The sequence below is a fragment of the Brienomyrus brachyistius genome, unplaced genomic scaffold (genome assembly GCF_023856365.1).
Source record: "Brienomyrus brachyistius isolate T26 unplaced genomic scaffold, BBRACH_0.4 scaffold98, whole genome shotgun sequence".
NCBI classification, from domain to species: Eukaryota; Metazoa; Chordata; class Actinopteri; order Osteoglossiformes; family Mormyridae; genus Brienomyrus; species Brienomyrus brachyistius.
In genome coordinates this window covers 48,657-74,054 of record NW_026042373.1, presented here as the reverse complement: position 1 = coordinate 74,054, position 25,398 = coordinate 48,657, and the positions used below count along the sequence as shown (strand labels likewise).

The window sequence follows — 25,398 nt, the reverse complement described above, 5'->3', positions numbered from 1 at the left end:
GCGGGCATGTGGCGCACGCCTCCGTGAATCTGCTAGCTGGGCCTTCCTCTCTCCTCCCTGCGAAGGGGGTGTGGCACCGTACTGCGACGATCATTTCCAGTAGACGCAGGCCATCTCACTCTCTGTTCTCATGCTCTCTGTCTCCCCCCCCCCCCGCCCAACCACTGCCATCCCCCCATTCTCATTTTTGGGGGTCAGCTGCTGGCTGGGATGATAGCTGAGCCGGCCTTTCTCTCTGAGTACACTATCTTTGCTCTGGACCATTCCAAACGACCCACAGCCGCTGAGGTGGTCGCTGCGGTGAGTCCTGTCCTAAAGCCCTTGCTCCTGCCCCTCCCCCCCCCCCCCCAGGCCCAGTCCCCCCAGCCTCCCCTTCCTCTAACGATGCCTTGAGTGGGTAGGAGCTGGCCTGCATAGAACCAAAAACCTGCTTGCAAAACTTTCTCTCAGTTCCTCATAGGCATCTCTCCTCTAACCCTGCACCTAACCCTGGATTTTTGTTTGTATGTGTGTGTAGGTGTTTTAATTGCCTTTAAGCTGGCTGAGTTCTCACTCCTGTTAGTCCCGCATTAAATATTGTCTATGTGTCTAGATGACCCTTTACCTGCCCTCTTCTTTTGGTGGATCAGCCAGACTTGCACATTTTTTTGGGGGGTTTTTAATTCAGGGAAGTTGACCCCAGACTCCCGGTGTGTACGTTGTAGTCTGTCTCACCGGCTGTCATGTACATGCTGCTTTTGTGATCTATTTGGTTAGTTTTGTGGATTTTTTTTTCTTATCTTAATACATGAAATTGTCAGGTTATACTCCATCATGTTACATCCATCCATCTTCAAACAGTTTTATCTAGTATAGGGTCGTGGTGAACTTGATGTCTATACCAGGCAGCACAGGACACAAGGCTGGGACACACTAGTCAGGGTGACAGTCCAGCTTGGGTCACACACTCGCATACGGCAGAATGATGGTGAACTGCACTGTGCCATCATTTATGTGTCTGTATACTTACAAGATGGAGTGAAGCCTGCAGTCTGAGTTGTTCTGGGAGAGGAGCTGCTGTGACTTACTCCTACACTTGGTTCTGGTCAGGAGGAAAGCCTGACATGCTTGTCGATTTTAAACTGGTTTTAATTTTAGTGTTTGGCTTTTTATTCTGTTGTTTTAATGGCTTGTAAATAGCTGCTCACTGGTGAAACGCCACTGTCAGACTGCTGTCACGCCTGCTGTCATGCCTGCCCGCGGCTGTGTTCCTTCCGCCGGATACAGAGATTTGGAATTTGCAGCATTAGGATAACCCTGCACCTGCCAGCGAATGACCCTCCCTCCACTTCTCTGTACAGTGGCCTCCACCCCTCTCTTCCTTTGTGCACAGTGACCCTGCACCCTCAGGCAGTTCTTTCTCCATGTGCAAGGATCCTGCCCCCATGCCACATTTCCTCTGTTAGCAGTGACTCTCCCTTTTCTTCCCCAGTGTGCAGTGATTCTGCAGAGTTTGCACCCTCCCTTCTATTGCCCTGTGTCTGTCCTTTAGATGAACATAAATTCAGGTTGAAATTTCCGATAAATGTCATGTCACTGAATCTTTTTTTCTGTATAATTGCTGGCGTGTGAGTATTGTATCATAAAAATACTGAGTTCTTCCAGTTATCACATATATAGATGATTGTTTTGTTGTTGCTACTGAGTTTGGGCACTTTCCGGCCAGTATTTTCTGTTTATCGTATTATGTAGATTTAGTAGACTGGTTTTAGCCAGATATCCAATGAACATAAGAGTAAATGAGCAGTGAGAAAGGGGCATATTTCAGCAGAACAGAGAGATCAGATGTAAACAGCATGCTTTACAGATTGCGTTCAGTGCTAGATGGATCCTCCCCATCTGAGACTTAGCATTAGGATCTTGTTGCAGCTGCAACAGTCACTGGCTGTTCCAGAAACTGCGTCTGATTGGCCGCTCAGTATAGGAGTGTCTCTGATTGGTCATTGTGAATGTGGCATTGTTGTGTACTATCATGTTCAGGGTGTAGATAAGAAGAATGAGACCATGGAGGCCAGAAAATGGTTTGTCCAGCTTAACAAAGATGTGATATTTAGGAGGCAGCATGTAAAATACAGCGGGTTGATGGCACAGGGTGTGGAATGCACTGCTTTGCCTCCAGGAAGCCCTTGTACTAACTGGTTCGGCTTTGTGTGTGTGTGTGTGTGTGAGTGAGTGTGCGCCTTTTTGCCCTGTTGCTGTATTGCACCTGTAGTGTTTGTATAGAATTTAACCTCCACCTCCCTGCCCCTCCACCCTCTGCATGGATATGCCGGGTGGCTTCCCGAACTTGTCACTCCTTCAGGTCCTAACCTGGTTAACATAGCCTCTGATTTGGCCATGCCGGGTGTGGCTGAGGGAACTAATAGCCAGGAGTGTGGCTTCCTGGTTATATGCTCACGTCCTCCATCGCTCACTCCACAGACCACCAGCAAGGGGGCAGGTCAGACTACGCCACCCAGAGGCAGCGTGAATGGAGACGACAGCACCTCGCCACAGGTGAGCCCTCAACCCCCACGCCTGCCTCCCGGTCAGCTTGGTTCAGCTAGTAGCAGTGGAACTCTGAGGGTTGCTATTTAGACAGAATTGTACCTAGTCAGTACTGGGAAGGGTTACTTAGCTGTGGGAAGAAATGTGTTTGTTACATTACATGAACTGGATGCTTTTGCCCATAGTATATTTGAGAAACAGAACGGTCAGTCCGTGTCCCTGGAGTAATTGATTTAGGGTCCAAAAGTGACATCACTCTGCGAGACCCGGGATTTGAAGGGGTGACCTTCTTGGGCACAGAGTCCTGCCCACAGAGATACACACCGCACTGTGGTCAACCTCCCGCTACATCCATGAGCTGCATTGATTCCAGCCTCACTGCTTTCATATCTATAGCCCTTTTGGTGGTGTAGTGAATAAGGAAATGGCTTCATATACATGAAATTTGAGTGTGGGAAATGGCTTTAGTGGTTTATTCCTCGCTGTTTAATGCTAAGCCATGTTCTAATGTTAAGTATGCCGTAATATAATCAATGCTAACAAAATTCATTTACAGTATAATAATGTACAAGTCCAGCACAGGGCTCGCACTCCAGGTAGTTTAGAAAAGCCTTTTAGCCTAACTGCATGCCTTTGGACTGCGGAAGGAAGCCAGATTGCCTATGAGGAACGCAGGCTGCACACGCAGGCTGCACACGCAGGCTGCACCCGCAACCCTGCATGCAGGAAGCTGCCCTTTGAGTCGCCATGCCAACGGCCAACCCCTGTTTCCCAGGGCAGTATATCAGACAGGAAAAACACTGGTGATCATGTATGTAGACAGACATGCTTTGTGTGTGTGTGTGTGTGTGTGTGTGTATATATATATACGTGTGTATATAAAACACACACACATAAATATACATGTATAAAGTACGTGAATTATGTGTGGTTTGTGTCATAGCTTCTCATAACTGTAAGTGTGTGTGATGTCACCTACAGATGTTAATGTAACACCGTTATAAGTCATGTACTTAATAAAGGGGATTTGTTAGCCCTGAAAGTTCGTCTCCCCAGGAAGTGAATAGTGTTTTCCCGCAGTGTAACACCCCCACCCCTCCCGATTTGCGCAGAAGCAGGAGTCGCTGGCACAGAAGCTGCAGCTGAGGGTGTCTTCCATGGAGTCCCTGTTCCGCTCCCCCGGCAAAGCTGATGGGCTGATGCGCACCCCCTCGCGCGAGAGCCTCGTGCGGAGCTCGTCCCGCGACTCGCTTACCCGGCTCGAGAGCGAGTCTTTGGGCGTCACCCCCTCCTACGACCCCCCGTCTGACATTGAGAGCGAGGCGGAGGACATGCCAGGCAATTCTGACACCTTGTCCAAAGAACAGTTGCTTCATCGCCTGCACCGGGTGGACAGGAGCCTGGCAAACTACAGGGGGAAGTACTCAGAGGTGAGCAGGGGAGCGTGTCCAGGGTGACCCCGTACTGTACTGGGATTCCCTGTCCTCTCCATCACTGGGCTCACACGAAGGACTGGAACATCTCTGAACATGTGTTCTGTCCCTTTCAGCTGGTCACTGCTTACCGTACCATTCAGAGGGAGAAGGAGAAGACTCAGGTAACTGCTCTGTTCTCTGGTATGAGAGTCTGGCCTGTTAGCAGAATTGTAGTCAGCTCAGCATGGGCAGTATGGTACAGGATGATAGAATGGCTGCCTGACATTGAGCTAACTCATGCAGTGTAGTGCAGCAGGTTTAAGCTCATGCTGAGATGTCAAACATTAAGAAAGGCATTAAAATATTTTACGAGCGTTTGCATGTAATTATGAATAACATCTGGTCTTACTTCCAGGTTATTCTGAGTCAAAGTCAAGACAAGGCTTTGCGCAGAATTGGCGAGCTGAGAGAGGTTAGTGTTTCTACCTGCTTGGTTCCTGCAGTTCACATGCTCCGTGATGCCATGTCTGCTCCCTTTGACTGTGCCAAGTGTCTGCTTTTTTTTAATGGCTACCACTCGAGCTGTGGATCCACTATATTGGTTAAAAGAGCCAGTGCGGGCGCTATGGTTGTGAACTAGGCTTGTAAGTGTTTCCATGTTGAATGGATTGACCAATCAATTGTTAAATGGTCTGTGTTTGGTTGCCAGGAACTGCAGATGGACCAGCAGGCCAAAAAACATCTACAGGAGGAGTTTGATGCTGCCTTGGAGGAAAAGGACCAGCTGATCACTGTGTTGCAGACCCAGGTATGCAGCGGGACCCTTTGAGGACTTTAATCAATTATAGTCTTCTTCCTTATGGTCGACTGACTATGAAGGACATCTCCTTCCACAGGTTGCTCTGATGAAGAAGCGTATGCAGGGCATCCCAGTGGAGGGGGTGCCTCCTGAAAGTGACATAGCACAGCCTGAGGGCTCACAGGAGACCAGTTCGCCTGAAAGCTCATGCTCAAATGAGGGTAGGTCACATGTCATTGGTTAATGTTACCATGTTGGAGCATCTCTTTGTACTAAATACCTGTGAGCGAGCTTGTGCTGTATATAAAGTAGACTGAGTAGAGAAAATACTTGGAGACAAGTGCTGAGCTGCTATCTAATGGTGATGTTGAGGGTTGGGGCTTTTCATCATGATGAGGAACAGGGTTCTTCAGCACTTCAGTTTTTTCCTTCACACGTGTGTGAAACTACATGCGTCCCACAATGCACTGCAAGTCGCTTCCCAGCCACTGAGGCTTTCTCACCTCAGCTACTCTGGTTTAGGGAGCTGAACGCGGGGAGGATGTCGCTTCGCATAGAGGTTCTGTCCAGCTCAGCACATCTCACGGCTTCATGTGCCAAGGGAATGAGTATAGTCTGTCAACCTCAGTGCCCTCTTCTCCCAGCAGGTGGCGGCAACGTCCCGGTGGAGGCGCTGCAGCAACGTATACGCAGGCAGGAAAATCTGCTGCAGAAGTGCAAGGAGCTGCTGCGCAGTCAGAAGGAGCGCAGCACGCAGCTGGGCAGTGAAAACGAAGCGCTGCAGCAGCAGCTGCAAGAGAGGCTGCAGGAGCTGGAGAAGATGAAGGTGAGCAGGCTGGCAAAGGGAGACCTCCTGCACCTCGCCGTGCTCCTTTCTCATTGATGTATTTGCCGTCAGGAGCTGCATACGACTGAGAAGACCCGGCTCATCACACAGCTGCGCGATGCCAAGAACCTCATCGAGCAGCTGGAGCAGGACAAGGTAAAGTGTTGGCCGATGCCGGGGGTACAAACATGACATGGTGCACTCGTCATTTTCTTATGTTTTTTATTTTAGTAGTACCCTGAAAGTCTCCCTCTGTGGAGGAAAAATATATATATTCATTCCATCAGTATGCATTCACCAGCTGGAGATGGAGTCAGAAGAAAACATTTGAAGGCCTGCTTTGCTTCAGGCTCATGTACAGGTCACTGGCCTGCTTTGCTTCAGGCTCCTGTACAGATCACTGGCCTGCTTTGCTTCAGGCTCATGTACAGGTCACTGGCCTGCTTTGCTTCAGGCTCATGTGCAGATCACTGGCCTGCTTTGCTTCAGGCTCATGTGCAGATCACTGGCCTGCTTTGCTTCAGGCTCATGTGCAGATCACTGGCCTGCTTTGCTTCAGGCTCATGTGCAGATCACTGGCCTGCTTTGCTTCAGGCTCATGTGCAGATCACTGGCCTGCTTTGCTTCAGGCTCATGTACAGGTCACTGGCCTGCTTTGCTTCAGGCTCATGTACAGATCACTGGCCTGCTTTGCTTCAGGCTCATGTGCAGATCACTGGCCTGCTTTGCTTCAGGCTCATGTGCAGATCACTGGCCTGCTTTGCTTCAGGCTTGTGCAGATCACTGGCCTACTTTGCTTCAGGCTCATGTGCAGATCACTGGCCTGCTTTGCTTCAGGCTCATGTGCAGATCACTGGCCTGCTTTGCTTCAGGCTCATGTACAGATCACTGGCCTGGTTGTTGAGGCTTTGACTTTTAAGGTGTAGTGAAGTGGCCGGGGGATTAGATAGAGGAGCACAGCCTTTGATTGGGATGGTTGAGGCTGACCTTTTATTCCTGACTAGTGGCTGTAGGAGATAACAGCCCTCTGGAAAATTGGTGACGACTTCTAATGGTATTTTGCCTTGGGTTTGTGCCATGTCAGTGCCGAAGGTCTTTCCTGAGGCTGACAGTGCCGCCTCTTAGCATAGTTGACTGATGAGTCAGACTCATGTTTAGACATTATGTATTTATTAAAGTGCTTTGCCATGTTATTGCACTGCTAAGCTCTGCTTCCTCTAATTACTACTCACACAGAGGTTTCAGAACCCCCATTATCCAAGCAGTCTGCCAAGTACTTTGTGGCCTACAAGCCTGTGAGAAAATGGCTTTGGTATTTACAAGCCAAACGGCAGAGAACTTTACTAGAACTCATCATTCTCTCCATTATCACAGGGTTTTAAATAAATATTTACGAGAGTCCTTTGTACAGTATGCAGCAGGAGGCACGTTTCTCTGGTCGTGTTCATATTTGACCGCACACGGTCAGCCTGTGACCACTGGCCATAATTTCCCAGGGCATGGTGATCGCCGAGACGAAGAGGCAGATGCATGAAACTCTGGAGATGAAGGAGGAAGAAGTGGCCCAGCTGAGGGCCCGGATCCAGCAGGCTATAGCTGAGAAAGAGGAACTGCAGGAGCAACGTGAGAAGTCTGAGAGGGCTGGTAGGTCTTCACCTACGGGCTACACCCACACGCAAGTTCAGGTCTGACATCTACACATGCTGCCTATGTCCCAGCTGACCTCATACTATTTGGTTTGTTTTGAACCATACTTAGGATTTGATGTTACTCTTCCATAGTCTGTTGTAAAATCCATGGAACATTGCTGGAATATTGTACAATGAATACTTATGACTGAGGTGTAGTATAATGTGAAAAAGATCTAGTTAGTTAGATGCATAACAATATATGGGGGAGAATTTTACTGAACCTCAACCCTTTGGTCGCCCTGGACAAATAACTTCTGTGACTGTAGAAATGTGTCTGCTCCCCCAGCTTTTGAAGAGTTGGAACGGGCTCTGGGTGTGGCGCAGAGGGCGGAGGAAGCACGCAGGCAGCTGCAGGCCAAGACGGAGGAACAGATGAAGCAGGTGGAGCGCACCAGCGAGGAAGAGAGGAGGAGTTTGCAGCAGGAACTGACTCGTGTTAAGCAGGAGGTGGTGCAAATCATGAAGGTTGGTCTTATTATATATAGGAGCTCACAACATGAAGGTTGTGGGTTCAAATCCCAGGGGGTGCACATAAATTGTAGCACTTCCTACTACTGTAAGTCACTTTGGATAAAACAGTAACAAAAATGAATTAAAATTAAAATGTTAATAATTCATCTTCTCTCCAACTCCATGAGTCACACTTTAGTAATTTTTATATGTTATAGATTAGTATCTTTGCTGAAACAACATACTAGTTATCAATCCAGGTTGTTGCCCTGTAACACGTTATACTGAATTGCCAAAAGGATCACCAGGTTACACAAGCCATATATTTTTGGTGGGAAAGGCCTCAGCATGTGTCTGGTGAAGGACATGCTAGCAGCAGATAATGGCTCTGGATGACGTGCTTCCATGGGCCTTCTGAGCGCAGTTGGGAGCAGCCAGAACAAGCTGGATGTGGAGTCATGATTAAATAGAGTGGGGGTGGGGGGCTCCCTTTCCCCTGGGGTGTGCCACTTCCCTGTCTGATCTCAGCCTTTTTATTTCTGGGTTTTTCCAAAGCCCAGATGAATCTGCAGCTAAATTGGGTCACAGAGCGTGTGCCGTTTGGGTTCATTCAGTGGCCCTGTGAGTGTGTTTTGTCTGGCAAGGCGGTAAGGGGGCGGATCAGCGATCACGGCGGCTCTTTGTGTGTCGGAGACTAGGAACATTCTCCTTGTTGATGTGAGAGCTTCCTTTCTACGAGTGAACGTCCTGAATGTGTGTTCCAGATGCCAGTGACTCGCCATTCATACTGTCCGCCTCCTCAGTCTTTACAGCCAGCTTCACAGCCTAGTTCTCGCGCACAGAAATGGACTCGCATGTGCATTATCTCCTAAGTCTGTGTTCACTTACACAGACGTCATCAGAGGAGCGTGTAGCTGAGCTGGAGAAGTCGCATGCACAGGTTTTGGCCAGAAAGGAGCAAGAACTGGATGATCGAATGAAGCAGCAAGACATTCAGTTTCAGGAACAACTAAACCAGGCCTTGGTGAGTGGGACTTGGCAGTACTGACTGTCACTATCAGCAGAACTGGCCCTTGAATAATGGGCCCAGGCAGTACTGACTGTCACTATCAGCAGAACTGGCCCTTGAATAATGGGCCCAGGCAGTACTGACTGTCACCATCAGCAGAACTGGCCCTTGAATAATGGGCCCAGGCAGTACTGACTGTCACTATCAGCAGAACTGGCCCTTGAATAATGGGCCCAGGCAGTACTGACTGTCACTATCAGCAGAACTGGCCCTTGAATAATGGGCCCAGGCAGTACTGACTGTCACTATCAGCAGAACTGACCCTTGAATAATGGGCCCAGGGCCTTGGTGAATGGTGCCTGGTAGGCATTGTCAGCTGAACCTGTCTATACACAATAGAGGGAGTATCAGAGATGGGTTTCTTTGATTTTCAGGAAAAGTGCCAGACAGAGCTGACTCAGGCCATGCAGGAGCGAGACCAGCAGACGGCCCTGGCGCTGGAGGAAGCCGAGCTCCAGAAAGCCGCGGTGCAGTCGGAGAGAGATGGTCAAGTCCAGGAGCTGCAGCAGGAGCTGGAGGCTTCTCGCACAGTGAGAGCCTCAACACAGCCCTCTTTATGCATTTCTGAATTGGGGCACTGTGCATCGGTACAGCATCCTCCATTCCAGCAGAGGAAGTGAACATAGGAAGCTAGTGAACATTTAAATCTAAATCTCCTGATTAGAAATATTTGACTAGTGACTGTCATGGGATAAATCAATCACAACTTTATAATTTAAGTAGCTCTTTTATTTGGACAGTAGATCAGAGTGACATGGACATGGGGAAAGCCTTAGATTTTTCAACTTACATCTGCTAAATCCCTGGCTTATACCAGCAGATTTATTAGCGATAATGAAACATCGGCTGATAAATTTAACGTTATCATATACAGTAGGTATAAGTCAAGATAAGCATTAGCCTTTGTAACAAAAATCAGTTTAGGACACACATCATCTGAAATACATTTTTTACATCATTATTCTTAGAATGACAGCAAGCACCAATGTTGTATGTGGCCCTCAGTTTCTTTCGGTAGAACTTGTCACAGCTGGAATATAATTATGTATAATACCTTCTCCAACAGAGAATCCTGGAGCTGAAAAGTTCTCTACCAAAAACCCATCAGGATGGAGCAGATTCACCTGTGGAGATAGCAACCCAAACAGAGGAGGAGAACAGCAAACCTGAAGAGGAGTATCAGGCTCAGGAAGCAAAGCACCAAGAGGACCTAGTACTTATTCGAGAACAGTGCCTCACTGAGGTCAAGAAACTGCAAGAGCAGCACCAAGTAGAAATGGAGGCTGCCCTGAAGGAGAAGGAAGTGCAGTTTCATACGCATGTAGAGGACATGAACCTGAGGACACTCGAGAAGCTAGATGTGAAACAGACAGAGCTGGAGGCCCTGGCAAATGAGCTTAATGAGGTACTGAGGAGCAAACATGTTTTGGAGGAACAACTTGTGTCCTGCAGGGCTGAAGTTAACACTGTCAGGCAAAAGTTTGAGGAGGAGATTCAGGAGGAACGGTCTAGGTACCAGGGAGAGATTGAATGCATTCAGTCTGCACATGAGCAGTCCCTAGGTGGTGTGGAAAAGACACTGAAGGAGGAACTTAACAAGCTCAAGCTGGTCGTAGAGGAGAAAGAGAAAGGATTGGAGGAGCAGCTGAAGAAAGAACAGAATCTGAAGGAGGCCACAGAAAAGGCTTTACAGGAAGGAAAGGATAGGCTAGATCAGCTGGCTGCCTCTCACCAGCAAGAGATGAAAGATCTGCAAGAACACACTAGTTCTGTGGAAGTGGCACAGAGAGCAAGCACACTGGAAATGGAAGATCTGAGACAGAGGCTTCAGAAGGCTCAGGAAGAGAAAGATAGCTTGCTAGAAGTTAGCGCTCAGCAGGGAGAAGTTACAGTAGAGTTGTCAAGCTGCAGAAGTCGCATAAAAGAGCTGGAGCTGCAACTACAGAACACACTGAATGCTTCTGAGCAGAAGACAGAGGACCTTCTTCAAAAGCACTCTACAGATCAGAAAGTGCTGGTGCAACAACTGGAACAGGTTAAGAAGGAACTCTGTGTTCAAGAACAGACATTCAATGAATTGTTGGCTAAGCAACAACAGGAGGAGCAGCAGATGAGGAAGAGGATTGGTGATGAGAGGGCTGCTCTTGAGAAGACACTAGAGAATGTAAAGAAAGAGATGGAGGACAAATTGAAAGTGCAGGAGACCAAGACTGAGAAGATCAAACAGAAGGCCAAAGACATGAATGAGAAGATGAAGAAGAAAATTCAAGAGCAGGAAGAAAAATTCAAAAAGGAGCTAGAGAAGAAAGATCGAGAGTTGACTGAAAAGGACAAGCAGGTCAAGGAGAAAATCCTGGAGATGGCCCAGGTGAACTCTGCGGATATTAGCGACACTGTCATGCAGTTGGAGGCCACCCATAAGGAACAGATGGAGAGACTTCGAGATGCACTGAAGAAGGAGCAGGAGGATCTGTCACAGAGCTGGCAGAGGAAGATGTGCCAACAGGAAGAACTGCAGGAAAAGCTACAGAGCCTGACACAAGAGGTGGTTGAGGTGACTCAGCAGCTTGTAACCAGCAGAGATGAGAAGGAAGAATTGCATCAGAATATTAAAAATCTCAGGGAGGAGCTTGCAATGAGAGAGACCACTGTGCAGAAATTACAGGCAGAGCTCAAGGAAGCAGCTACCAAGCTAGAAAGTTTGTCAGGAAGTGAAATGATGCTGAAAGAGCAAGTAGAAGCCATAGAGAAAAACCTAAACCAGGCTCTTACCGAAAGGAACTCATTTCAGGATCAGCTAAGTAAAACCGAAGAGGAAAACAGGGAAAAACTGCAAACACTGTCAAAGGAGTTAGAAGAAACTCAGAGCAAAATGCAGGTCCTTGAAGTTTCTAACAAAGAAAGTGGAGACTGGCAAAAGAGACTTGAAAAGTGTGCTCTTCAAATGCAAGTTAAGGAAGACGACTTCAGAAACCAGATAAATTTAGTGCACACACAGTTAACACTACTCTGTGGTGAGGTGCAAATGAAGATGAATGGCACTGCTAATGACCTGTGTGACCAAGTGGAGGGTCGGCTTGGTGCCTTGAAAGATAGAGTTATCTGTGGTCAGAAACGAGTGGAACAACTCAGAAGCACCATCCTGACCAGGACTGTCAAAATGAGCTCTTTGGAGGAGCAGCTTCAGCAAAAGTCACAGGAGATCAGGCGTTTAAGTGACTCCCTTGAGCAGATGACATCCCAGATAAATGTAAATGCAGAACACATAAGCGCCGTAACTGCAGAAAATCAGACTCTACAAAAAGACTTGCAGATGCTTGCTGAGAAAGATTTGTGCATTGACCAGCTTAGAAAGGACAATGTAAGCATCTCTGAGACTCTTAAAGGAAACAACCTGCATATTAGCAGTTTGGAAGGTATAATAAATGATTTAAAGAACCAACTTCAAAACAGTGTAGCAGGAAAAGATGAACTTATATCTTCGTTGAATCATGAGCACAAGGAGCAACAGCAGAAGCTGTTGAACGATATGGAGGAGACTGTCAAGGCCCTAAGTTCAGAGAAAGCCGCTGCCCTCGAACAGGCAGAACAATACAAGAACAAGGCATCCGAGATCAAGAAAAAAGTGGAGGCCCGCTTCACCCAGAACCACAACATGGTCAAGTCCCTTCAGGCTAAGCTGGAAGACATGGAGAAAGAAATCACAGAGAAGGACAAGCAGCTGGAGAAACTGACAGCCATCATCGATCAGCAGTCTGTCAGCAAGTCTGAGATGGACCAGAGCCTAAGTGAGAAAGAACAGCGACTCAGTGCCCTGACTGCAGAGCTGGCAGGGTGCAGGAGCCGAGCGAGTGAGCTGGAGGAACAGGTGGCTGTGCGTGAACGTGAGCAGAGGGAGCTTGAAGAGCGACTACAGCAAGCCCAAGTTCAGGCGGCCCAAATCCGGAGCCAGGACCAACAGGCTCAGGAGCATTTGCAGTCTTTGGCACTGGAGAATGAGACCACCAGGCAAGAACTGGAGAAGCAGAAGGATGACTTTGAAAGAGTGAAGGCAGAGATCCTTAGGAGCAAAGAGGAGGCTCTTAAGGCAGCCGATGAACGCTTAGCCTCTGAGAGTGCGAGTAAATTGGCAGAGTTGAAGAAAAAAGCAGAGCAGAAGATTAGCCAAGTACGCAAGCAACTGACTGCACAGGTAGAGGTGAAGGAGCAGATTCTAAAGAACGTGCAGAGTCAGTTGGAGGAGAAGGATCAGGCATTCAAAGCCTTGGAGAAACAGCTAGAAGATCTCAAAAAAGATGTGGAGGAAAGAGAACTTTCCACTAAAAGTCTAGAGGAGAAAGTCCAGTTTCTTGAAGGTGCTTTAAGTAAGGGGAAGGTTGAAGCAGAACACCAGGTGGAGCAGGTGAAGAATGATGAGCGACGGGATAAGGAGAGCTCTCTGCACCTGCTGAAGGAGGCGTATGAACAGAAAATAACTACACTTGAGGGAGAAGTAGCCAACCAGAAAGAGGCTTTGCAAACACTTCAAGAAAAGGAAAGGGAAAAAGTATCCATTCATGAAGAAGTTAATTGCAAGCTTATGGAGGCGGTGAACAAGCTCAAGCAAGCAGAAGAGGAGAAGATAAGCTTTCAGGCTGAAGTGGACAAACTAAATGTGGATTTAGCTGCCCAGATTGCACTAGCAGAAGTCTTTTCAGACTTACAAGGACAAGTTCAGGAGAAAGAAAGAAAGATCATGGAACTAGAGAGTTGTTTAAGGGAACTGAAGAACTTAATGGACACAGACTCTAGCGAACACATCGTAGCATTGAAGGTGGAGGAGGGCCAGGCTTGTCTAGCTGAAGGACCAGAAAACAAAGGGTGTTTGCAGGGCTCTTTGGTGGAGGAGTGTAAGCAGAAGCTGCAGGGGATGGGTATGAGGTTAAGGGAGAGTGAGGCTCTGCTTAGGGAACATAAGCAGAGATCAGCTGCTGTGATGGCAGCTGGCCCAAGCCCTGATGGGCTCTGTGAAGAGACCAGGACTGTGCAAGGAGAGCTTCATTGCAAACCCAATGAGGCAGATAGCGAAAAGCAGAAGCTCCACAAGGACCTGGCCCGGCTTCAAAAGGACCTTCGCTCTCTCCGGAAGGAGCATGAGCAAGAACTAGAGCTGGTAAAGCAGGAGATGGCAGAGGAGTGCAAAAAGGACCACAAGTGAGTAAAATTCCCCTGTATAGCATGGTACGTCAGAGGTAATCATTTACAATGGACGATTAATCAATTAATACTGAAGATTACGAGATGTGCCTACAGATATCTTTGGGTCAGACATTATGGGAGCACTGCTGATGTTCTTTCATGAGAAAATGCACATTATATCTGGCCTTGTCTGTCAGGATGGAGCTAGAAGATATGGAGATGCAGCACAACTCGCGTCTCAAGCAGCTGTTGAGAGAATACAATACCCAGATGGCGAAGAAGGAGCAGGAGCTGGAGTCAGCGGTCAGAGAAGCCATAGGTGAGGTGATGGTCAGGGACACAAGGTTTAGTTATAAATGCACTAGTTTAGCAGCAAGTATGATTTCTTTTGCTAGCTTGGCTTATCTTCAAGAATAAATATGTTTTTTTTTTTTTTTTTTTTTTTTTAAGTCTTAGGAGTCATTTTGGTCTTTTTGGCAGGTCATATATCCAAACTCCATAGGGATGTCTGATGGCTTTGGAAGTCTACTGAATGAATTCTTAATGTTGACTCTCCCCCCCAGGGAAGGCACAGGAAGTGGAGGCAGAGCTGATTGAGAGCCATAGGGACGAAACCAGCCAGCTACGTAAGACAATCACCCAGAAGGAAGAGGACCTCACCAGGACAGTGAATAGATACGAGGAGATCCTGCAGGTACAGGAAGCCACCTCGAAACTGCCATGCACCTGGGAAGGAGAGCAGATTATTTCCCTTACATGTGAAGTAGTGCAGATGTATATGTTATCTAGGCTGTTAACATTGTTTTTTTTTGTCTGTTTCTATACTCAAAGCCTGAGGAGGTAAGTGAAGTTTGAAGTGCAATGTTGAGTTTGGAGTTTCCTTATTCTGTACCTGTAAGGGTGGGTATGGTGCTTGTTGAAAGGTGCCACCCATTCTTCTGGTATTCCAGTAGAGGCCTTGGTTTCCAAAGCAGTTTTCTCCAGCTACACGCCTCTCTACCTTATCTGCTGAGTGGTGGTGTGGCTGACTGTAGAGTTTTCATTTTAAAATGTGAACTGTCATGTAGAGAGGCAGTTAACCAACAGGTGATTCTAAAACTGGGGAATTCTCAAACAAAACAGCATGCAATGAACCAGGGCAACAGTCCTTAGCCATGAACACCGATTGTTTTGAGTTGGTATTGTGCGGTTCCCCATTACCTCATTGCTGTGTACTGCTGCAGTTCGGATGATGGTGAAGGCAAAATACACAACACTATCTCAGAAGGAGCCACTATGTCACGCAGGAAAGTGAAAGTGCTTAAGACTGAAAACTATGTACAAGTAACAGGCACAGTCCATTTGGGGGGGGGGTGTCATTCCAGGGAATACGCTTGTTAAGAGAGCAGTCTGAAAGCTGGAGATAAAGCACACCTACTGCTGTTTGACGGTCGGAAGGTTATAGATACGGTGACAGTTGGAGCGAGCTGAAAGTGGAGCTCACAGCTGGCATCCCAGCACATATCCTGGTCTCCCCAGGCACATAGCGAAGAGTGAGCGTAGCAGTGCATCACCCACTTACCTCTCGGACCTGTATGTAAACTATGGAGGTTGAGGAAAGTACCTATGATGCGTTTAGTGTGTACTCACATTAAGCCTGCTTCCCTTATACCCCCCCCTCCTCTACCCCGGTGGTCTGAGCTCATATTGTGCTTAACATTCCGGGCGCGAGCACACTTTTGTCACCACTGTGCACCTTTTTGTGCTGAAGAAAAGTGCTATCGCACAGCACAATGGAGCTCATGCTTAATGCCCTTGTGGTTTATTTGGGGTCATTCTGGGCACGATGGCAGACGACCCTCATTGATTTATATGCCACATAGCGATCTTCAATTAATCTTGTTGCACGTATAAGAAGAAAGTGCTGTTCTGTTCGAAATATCTCTGAGTTTTGTGTGTTGCATCCAGTTCTTACTGGATACTCAACAACCCAGCAAACCCTGCACTTCCGCTGTAGACCAAAGTGATCCATTTGCCACCATGTTTGTTAAATAGCCAGTCGCATCTGTTACGTCATGTCTGAGTTGCATGCTCGGGTATGATTAGTGATCATACTAGATACGTACCGTGCCTGAGTCCAACTGAACTGTGCCTGGGCCCACCTCTTCAAGCAGGATCGAACATGATCTATGCTTTTTTGGCAGTGGGTGCCCTTTTGGTGCCCATCATATGGCAAATTTAAGAGGGTGGTTTTCATAATTCAGGAATTTACTGCATGTCTATAAGCCACTAGAGTAAGGGATGTTTTCCTGGGATATGAGATTCGACTGACAGTTATGACTTCTGCTAATGACAGTGAGGTAAGTCACACCTTTCCTGGCAATGTGGCTATAGGAAGTAATGTCCTGTCACAGGAAGCCAGCTGTCAGTTCTTACCTTGTGTGTTTGCAGAACCGTGAAGAGGAGATGGGGGCACGAGTGTGGGAGATACAGAAGGAGCTGGATGAGTTCCAACAGAGAATCCAGAACAGCGAACAGGTATCTCAGTACGCATCCTTAGCCCAACTGAGGTCTTTATTAATTGGGCTTGATTGAACTGGTAATAGAATGACCTACATTTAAAAATAATAAGTAGAATGGATTTTTCTTTATTCTTCAACAGGGCTTGTGGGATTGTGAGGTGGTGGGGTTGTCTGGTGGGATTGTTCACTAGGGTTGACAATCCTGCACGACTCTTGGGCTATGTAGCGGGATAAGGCCTGTGGGTTTGTGGGATTGGGGTTTTTTGGATTTAAAATACTAGCTCATTTAACCAAATTATGTCCGTTGTGTAACCAGAGATCTCATTTGTTTCAGGGCTCCCCGGCAGATCTGCAGGTGAGTTAAACACTGATTTTATGACAGCAGCAGTTGTGACGGTCAGTGTGTGCTGAAGCTTGGCTCTGCGTTTTAGTGGAGCCCCTTAGTTCTGCAGGCCTTGCACTTTCAGTTTTATAGCTTTTCAAAATTTTGAGTGTTTCAGCTGAGCACAGCACCTGGCTTCCTCTACTTTTGGGCTTCATTCGGGGGCTGGGGTTGACCTCCGCCCAGGAGGGGTGCTGCTACTCTTCTCATCCATGAGGAAGTGACTCAGCCCCAGTTTTCCACTCGCCCTGCTGCTCCTGCCAGTGTACTCCCTCTGTCTGGAGAGCGTTAGTAGCTCTGGCGGGCTGTTGCCCCATGTTGGCTTTCGACAGTAATTGGCTGAATTCAGTGCCTGTTGCTTCCTCCCTGGTTTCCACTTAAACACTGTTGTTACTTTTGCACCCAGCCCCAAAATTAGGGCAGTAAGTGTGTAACATGCTTCAGCTTTAGGTTTGCAGCAGCGTCATTTAGCTGCTGTTGGGCCTGCAGTCAGCCAGCAATGGAGCTCAGATATGTACTTTAGACTTGAGGACATTTCCTATCTTTGCCACTAGGGGGTCCTCTAATGCTTGTCTCATGAGTTTCCAGGGTATGAAACATCATGGGAACTCCAAATTTGACTTTTATTATGAACTTACTTGTAATACTTTCACATTTTATTTTAACTCACATTTCTGGGATGGCAAAAGCTTTGTTGTGTTGTTGTTGTGCTTTTTTCCCTGAAAACTATATGTATTAAATTAGAAATTTCTTCCTGTACACTGGACAGCTCTGACCAATATAAGAAGTTCATTCCTAATGTGTCGCATAAAGACATTTTAATAAACACATATTAACAAATACATTAACAAATATTAATTTGTGTGTCTTCTGACAGAGTAAAGCAATTGTCATATAGTGTTTGCTTACTTTACTGTAGCCCTCGTGTTCTGCTTCACTCTCTCTCCATTTCTCACCTCCACTTCCTACCCTTTTTTAAACATTATTTTGTTGTGCTTTCCCAGGCACAGCTGGCTCAGAAGACCACTCTACTCAGTGAGGCCAGGCTGAAGGAGCAGGAGTACCAGGAGAAGGTTGGTGATCAGTCCCAGTGCCAGCGAGAAGGGTCTGGCTGCAGATCCCCGGGTCACCACTGACCTGAGGCTCTCCACTGTGGGGCCGGAAGTCACATGACCTCCCCGCCTAATCCACACACGAGCCTTCTAATGGGAACTCAGTAGGCTGAACACCTGGATAGATAGTGTATTTACCAACAGTATATTTCTTATACCTTTAGCTTTATAAAGGTGTTTAAGCTTAAGCTATATAAAGAATTTCACACCGAAACAGCAAATTTAAAAGACTGTTAACATCCACTCTTGTCGATATAAAAAAAAAAAAAAAAAAAATCTGTTCCCAATGTTGCACTAATATCACCAAAATAGCAAATGTATATTATAAAAGAGACGATTAAAGTTGGTACCCAATGTTGCACTAATGTCATATCTGGTGCTGTTGTGGAAGCCATGTGATTTCGAGCTTCAACATGGAGCTGCCGCTTACGTGCCTGAAGTTTGCATGAGGTCATGTCCAGGTCAGGTGTGGATATCATGAGATGTCCAGCAGCACAGCGGAGACCCTCCGCTGGGAATCAGGCAGGGGATAGAACAGGCTGTCAGTCCTCCTCAGGCTAATCACTAACACTGCAGCCAGTTTAGGGTTTACCTATTTTTAAGCTGAGCTGTGATACCATCCATGCAGCCACTGGGCAGGAATTGAAGCCGTACCCCTGGTGATGTGAAGCTATTTTACTGACCTCTGAGCCGCCGTTACACCCCATATAATAATAATAAGAATAAAAATAATAATAATGACGATAATGGTAATTATTTGTTTTGTTGTGTTACACAAGAAGTATTACTCTGCTTTGTTGACTTGTCATTCTGTAGATCCACTCTCTGGAAGACCGGCTGAGGTGTCTACATAAGAATTCTGTTGTAACTCATCTGGGGACGATGCGCCGAGGTGAGTGGGCTTGCTGTCGTCATGGCCCGGGTATCACAATTGTCCTCACCGTTGTGAGAGGTGGTGAGCCATCAGCTTGACCCCGGAGCACTCTGTCTGCATCCATCCCAGCAAAGGGCAGTTACATCAGGCTCCCTAGTGTGTCTGCTCACTCCTCGATTCCACATATGGCCCTTCCTTTTCCATGGAAACAGGAAGGCATCGCCCTGGCGGCAGGGCACAGGGGTTGGCTGATAGTCTGTATGTGCGAGGGTGTGTAACTGTACCTCCATTCTGCATGCCGCGGTATCCCGCAACTCAGAAGTTAGCCTGTAGGGGGCTCCTGCTCACATGCATTTCTTTAGAGGTGGCACACTTCACTGTGCATGTCATGGTGGAGCCATTGTGGACGTTTTAGTCTGTCGTGCATGAATGGAGCTTCTGTCCTTTTTGATGACTTGCTTAAGCATCACCCAAGAAGATTTAAAGAACTTCACTTGGTTTCATTTCTGTTTATAATAAATAGTGATGCCCAGTAATACCATATAAAATAAACGTGGTCTTTATTCTCGCCCTTTAAATGACAGGCGTGTTGTGTGTTCACTTCAAGACTTGTGATTAATGTTCACGTGTCATCTACGAGAATTATCTCTCGTAATATCATGAATGGTGCTGGAAGCGGCGGCGATCTGCCCATCGGCTCTTTTCAGTGTACCGCAGTATTTCCCATCTAGTCTTGGGGACCCACAGAAAGTCCGCGTTTATGCTCCCACTTGGAGGGACCAAAAAATGTGGATCATCTGGCAGGGTGCTGGGAGGGAGCAAAAATATTAACTGCCTGTGAGGTCCTGAGGACCGGGTTGGGAAGCAGTGGTCCACTGGGTACCATTACTGGGCAGAGTTTTGTTTTTATTGCTGGATGGGATGACAGATCATGGACATGTTTGCAGACAGAAGACCAGGTCAGACCGTCAGAAGTGTCGTTGTGATTGGTTTATCTCAGGAAACATCTGGAGTACTCCATTGTACACTTGTTTATCAATTCAGGATGAGAATTAAAAAGACAACATTAATAGAACAGTGACGTCAGCCCTGAGAGCGGTCTGGTCTGTCCCCTGTGCCTATTCTGTCTTGTGAAAAGGCTTTCAGACATTCATTCATCAAACCCACTGACTGCTTCAGGTTATGAAGATAAACCAGAACATGAGGAAATGGGGGTGGTGTGGTGTGCCGCAACGGTATTAATGGTGTTTTACTTTTAGGTATATTCCCCCATGAGAGAGGAGTATGGGATGAAGGGGACCCATTCACTTCACACAAATGGCCCTGGTGTAGATAAGCATCTGCAGTCTGCGTCTGCGATAGGGCAGTGCAGTTGGTGCCTGTTTGGAATTGGCAGGATAATGAGTGGAGATCTGTGGAGCATGTGAGGCGTAGAGAGACAGGCTGCTGACTGACTCGTCATGTGTCCGTAAGGACGGCTGCTGACTGTGACTCCTGTGTTAGTAAGAAAGGTTGCTGGCTGTGACTCCTATGTTAGTAAGAAAGGTTGCCGGCTGTGACTCCTATGTCAGTAAGAACGGCTGCCGACTGTGACTCCTATGTCAGTAAGAACGGCTGCCGGCTGTGACTCCTATGTCAGTAAGAACGGCTGCCGGCTGTGACTCCTATGTCAGTAAGAACGGCTGCCGACTGTGACTCCTATGTTAGTAAGAACGGCTGCCGGCTGTGACTCCTATGTTAGTAAGAACGGCTGCCGACTGTGACTCCTATGTTAGTTAGAACGGCTGCCGACTGTGACTCCTATGTTAGTTAGAACGGCTGCCGACTGTGACTCCGCCTGTCTTGGAAAGTAAGGTTGCTGCTTTTGACGACTCCTGTGTTGGGAATGAAGGCTGCAAGCTGTGATAGCTCCAGTCTTAGTACGTAAGGCTGCTCACTGTGACTCCATTGAAAACCACTTGCCCTGCTGGCTTTCGTTCCCTGGTTTCAATTACACTACACACCAGTGCTTTCTGTCTGGGTGGGGTGGCATTCCTGAAGAATGGGATCATTAATAAGGGTCTTTTCCCCTCTTCCTGTCAGGAATAGTAAAGTTGAATATGCAACTGACACGCAACCAGACAGCCTGGAAGGCTGACCATGGGCTTGCTGTTGCTCATGGGCTTTAGTGCTGTGGGAAAACTGCTGCTTCAGATTTCCCCCCATGGAGCCGCCCCCATCCGTTCACAGCCCCGCTCAGCTCATACATAGATCCCCTACTCCAGCATTCCTCTTTGTTTTAGTGCTTAGCTGAGATGCTTGGAAACCAGGGGCAGCTTCTTGGTGGCAAAGACTGAGGTCCAGAGGAAGCTATTAAGCTTCTGAAGTTATTTCAGCTTTGACCCTGTGAGTCTGTGCCCATGCTGCAGTGTCGCATTCAGCTGTGCTGCCTTGTTTTGGTTTGTGTGAGTGTGTGTGTGTGTGTGTGTGTGTGTGTGTGTGTGTGAGAGAGAGAGAGAGCGCACATAATGGTGTTGCTTTTGTTGGTGTGAGAAACCAGCAAACATCTCAGTTGTATGTAGCACCTACATCTCTGTCCTTATTAGTTTTTTTAAAGTTTATAAAACCGTTCGCACCCTTCTTTAAAGTACTGTATTGAAAGACATTAAATAATTGTTGCCACCATAATTTATGCTTTAATTGGTATAGACTTGCAGTTAAATTTGGTCTTGCATGCAAATGAGTCAAAATTTAATAGGGATCATCTTTGTAAGATGCATTGAAGTTGTGCAAATGAGTGTCATATGTGTGGTTCCCACTGTCAAACAGTGAAGAAACGGTTCCAAGGTCTGGGGTTGGTGATTTTACCAACCCTGCAGCAAACTCACCCCGCCTGGCTGCTGTGGTATACGTCACATGTCACTGGGGCAAGTCTTCTTTGGCATCGGGACTGCATGGCAGAAAAGCAGTGTCAGAGGCTTGTTGCAAGCCATGGATGCAATTCAGCACGTAAATTCATCTTTTTAAAATGAAGTGAAACTTTTTACTTTCTTTTGCAGATGCTGGACACTATAGTTCAGATGCCTTTTCCGAGCCCACAGAGTTTGAGTACTTGAGGAAGGTGATGTTTGAGTACATGATGGGCCGGGAAACTAAGGTGAGGATGGGTCTGGTGCCGAGCGACAGGGACCTCACTGTGATCCGTCGTGCTGTCCTCGCACTGCACACCTCACTCACGTCAGCATACTCACATTTCTCGCTTGTGCGTCCAGTCTGTGCTCGCTGCTCTCACCCTGTACGCCAGCTGGATTACTCCGATATCTTTGTGATGGTTGCAGTGTTACACTTTGGTTCTCCCTGGACTTGGTTCCCGTGTGACCAAGCGGCTCATAAACACTAACCACCAGCACCACCACCCCCGGGCTCCTACTGCATCACTGTACCTCTATGTAACTACACTGTTGTTGGGCTGTGTAATCAGCAGGGCTCCTTTCCCCAGGAGTGGGGGCAATCCTGGTGACCTAGTGGTCTCCATGCTAAACTCTCCTGCTGTAGTTAACCACACTGTTAACTCAGCGGGGGAGGGTTGGGCTGTACCATACCAAGCCGTAAGGGGTGTTCATAGTGTTTTTTCTGGCTCTCCTCCAGAGTTTAATTACTCTCAGATGTGGGGATGTAGTTAGACATTAGACAGGGAGCGCAGGAGCAAAGCTGGTATAATCGGGGCAGATTGAGCTGTGCACTGCGCTGGCTTCTACCACGTGGGGGCATGAGTGGGTCCTGACAGGTGGTCCTCTGGAAAGGGGTTAAAGTCAGACAGACACCTTATTGCTGAGTGTCTCTGCCTCTCCGTACAGACGATGGCTAAAGTCATAACCTCCGTGCTGAAGTTCCCCCCTGATCAGGCCCAGAAGATTCTGGAGAAGGAGGATTCCCGAACCCTTGTAAGTATTTTGCTCTGCTGCCACTCTAAATGGCACACAGCCCACAACACGGTTCTGTACCCCAACTCCACACATGGCCCATCAGAAGGGTCTGCAGACGCTTTGTAAGTTCTGCCTTTAAACTAACAAGATGTAAAAAATCACCCTTGGTTCTGCCTTCTAATGTGGAATCTGCTAATCATGCTGCTAACTCCTAACATGCTGCTAACTCCTAACATGCTGCTAACAGCTCTGGTAACACTTTACTAAATTTAGCGCTAACCTCTGCACTGTGTTGTCTTCCTGGCTCTGTAGTTCAGCTCTGCCTCTGGGGGTATATTCTGAGGGCAGCCCAAGACTAGGCAGGGCTATTGTGGCGGTGAGTGGATGTCCTCCTTTCACCTTTGCCCTCAAAGCTCCTATGTCCCTCGTCGCAGGCTTGGCTTTGCCTGGGTGCTTGTCCATCTGCATTGTGCTGTAAGCTTGGATTGCATGTTTCTGCTGCAGTAGGTAGTGTATGCTGCCTCCTAGCAGCGATCAGCAGTATTACAAAACTATAGATTAAGCCCTTTAGGAGCATGGGGCTGTCTTAGGGCTATCAGCGTTGTTATTTTACATTACCTTACGGTCACTGAAAGGCGGCAGGCCATCTTCAGCGCTGCATTGCATTACCTAAGGGCCACCGGAAGCTGATAGGCGATCTTCAGCGTTAAATTACGTTACCTTAGGGCCACCGGAAGCTGATAGGCCATCTTCAGTGCTACATTACGTTACCTTAGGGCCACCGGAAGCTGATAGGCCATCTTCAGCGTTACATTACGTTACCTTAGGGCCACCGGAAGCTGATAGGCCATCTTCAGCGTTACATTACGTTACCTTAGGGCCACCGGAAGCTGATAGGCCATCTTCAGCGCTACATTACATTACCTTAGGGCCGCCGGAATTCAATAGACCATCTTCAACGCTACATTACGTTACCTTAGGGCCACCGGAAGCTGATAGGCCATCTTCAGCGCTACATTACGTTACCTTAGGGCCACCGGAAGCTGATAGGCCATCTTCAGCGTTACATTACGTTATCTTAGGGCCACCGGAAGCTGATAGGCCATCTTCAGCGCTACATTACGTTACCTTAGGGCCACCGGAAGCTGATAGGCCATCTTCAGCGTTACATTACGTTATCTTAGGGCCACCGGAAGCTGATAGGCCATCTTCAGCGCTACATTACGTTACCTTAGGGCCACCGGAATTCGATTAGGCCATCTTCAGCGCTACATTACGTTACCTTAGGGCCACCGGAAGCTGATAGGCCATCTTCAGCGCTACATTACGTTACCTTAGGGCCACCGGAAGCTGATAGGCCATCTTCAGCGCTACATTACGTTACCTTAGGGCCACCGGAAGCTGATAGGCCATCTTCAGCGCTACATTACGTTACCTTAGGGCCACCGGAATTCGATAGGCCATCTTCAGCGCTATATTACGTTATCTTAGGGCCACCGGAAGCTGATAGGTCATCTTCAGCGCTACATTACCTTACCTTAGGGCCACCGGAATTCGATAGGCCATCTTCAGCGCTACATTACGTTACCTTAGGGCCACCGGAAGCTGATAGGCCATCTTCAGCGCTACATTACGTTACCTTAGGGCCACCGGAAGCTGATAGGCCATCTTCAGCGCTACATTACGTTACCTTAGGGCCACCGGAAGCTGATAGGCCATCTTCAGCGCTACATTACGTTACCTTAGGGCCACCGGAATTCGATAGGCCATCTTCAGCGCTATATTACGTTATCTTAGGGCCACCGGAAGCTGATAGGTCATCTTCAGCGCTACATTACCTTACCTTAGGGCCACCGGAATTCGATAGGCCATCTTCAGCGCTACATTACGTTACCTTAGGGCCACCGGAAGCTGATAGGCCATCTTCAGCACTGCATTACGTTACTTAGGGACCTTGGAAAGTGATATTTTTAAAGCTATGTTATATAACCTTACTTCCATGAGTAGTTGACGGCCATCTTAAGTGCTGCGATGTGTTGCAGTAGCATGATGGGAGTATCCAGGTGATCATTCTGCCACAAATCATATAAAAAAATTACTGCTGTCTTTTTCTGCTTTTGTTGTTAAGATGCCTGTGTTTTTGGAGCTGAGGAACATGTATTACATAAGAAGTGAAGAATGGCAGCTGGCTTGAACAAGTGTTTTTAAAAAATGTCCTTGGCTTATAGCTAGAAAGCGAACCTATTACCTAAAAATATCAAAACTCCAACTTGTGTAGTGAAGTATATACGCAATTGTTAAAAGGAAATTTAAAGACATTGCATTAAACTATTGCATTCATGGATATTATGCATGACACAGTCAACTCAGTGCTTGGCCACTTTTCCAGAAGCTTATTATTAATAAAAGTTGTTAATTGTGGGAAAAACCTGCTCATTAGCCGAATGTCCCTTGGCTGTATAATTTGACTGTTTAATTAACCGGATGCAATTTGGTTTTCCCTTCTGGGTAATGTAGCACTGAGTGTTGGGATTGAGGGAGGGTCCTTCCACTCCAGCAGCCAGGTTTACAGGCCTCATTGGGAATCCTGACAGAGGTTAATGAGTTATTCACCAGGACACTGAAACACACTGACCGAATTGCCAGCAGAATGAATTTTAATGATCAGGA

The 25,398-nt window shown here is 47.4% G+C and overlaps 1 protein-coding gene and 1 long non-coding RNA gene across 7 annotated transcripts in view; one reads left to right on the top strand and one right to left on the bottom strand.

The window, feature by feature from the left end:
• Positions 1–25,398, top strand: part of LOC125727476 (golgin subfamily A member 4-like) — a 32,359-nt gene that overhangs the window by 6,089 nt on the left and 872 nt on the right. For 2 of the 6 annotated variants that reach the window (XR_007388767.1, XM_049004224.1), the window contains exons 3-24: positions 199–300; positions 2,461–2,535; positions 3,639–3,956; positions 4,076–4,123; positions 4,357–4,413; positions 4,651–4,749; positions 4,838–4,961; positions 5,385–5,566; positions 5,639–5,722; positions 7,063–7,210; positions 7,544–7,722; positions 8,600–8,731; positions 9,151–9,306; positions 9,843–13,969; positions 14,152–14,273; positions 14,518–14,648; positions 16,385–16,471; positions 16,790–16,810; positions 17,842–17,910; positions 18,766–18,841; positions 21,862–21,959; positions 22,660–22,746. Coding sequence is in view for 5 of the 6 variants with exons in the window: in XM_049004224.1 (XP_048860181.1) it covers positions 199–300; positions 2,461–2,535; positions 3,639–3,956; positions 4,076–4,123; positions 4,357–4,413; positions 4,651–4,749; positions 4,838–4,961; positions 5,385–5,566; positions 5,639–5,722; positions 7,063–7,210; positions 7,544–7,722; positions 8,600–8,731; positions 9,151–9,306; positions 9,843–13,969; positions 14,152–14,273; positions 14,518–14,648; positions 16,385–16,471; positions 16,790–16,810; positions 17,842–17,910; positions 18,766–18,841; positions 21,862–21,959; positions 22,660–22,746 (6,522 nt within the window). In the remaining variant the exon portion in view is untranslated. Of the gene's footprint in view, positions 1–198; positions 301–2,460; positions 2,536–3,638; positions 3,957–4,075; positions 4,124–4,356; positions 4,414–4,650; positions 4,750–4,837; positions 4,962–5,384; positions 5,567–5,638; positions 5,723–7,062; positions 7,211–7,543; positions 7,723–8,599; positions 8,732–9,150; positions 9,307–9,842; positions 13,970–14,151; positions 14,274–14,517; positions 14,649–16,384; positions 16,472–16,789; positions 16,811–17,841; positions 17,911–18,765; positions 18,842–21,861; positions 21,960–22,659; positions 22,747–23,040; positions 23,105–25,398 lie in introns of all 6 variants that reach the window. The other 4 variants (XM_049004226.1, XM_049004225.1, XM_049004223.1 and 1 more) reach the window with 3 other exon arrangements.
• LOC125727480 (uncharacterized) lies at positions 24,049–24,670 on the bottom strand. Its single transcript, XR_007388768.1, has 3 exons — positions 24,572–24,670; positions 24,266–24,367; positions 24,049–24,112 (listed from the first exon to the last, which is right to left on the bottom strand). It is a non-coding gene; the product is annotated as an uncharacterized LOC125727480 (long non-coding RNA).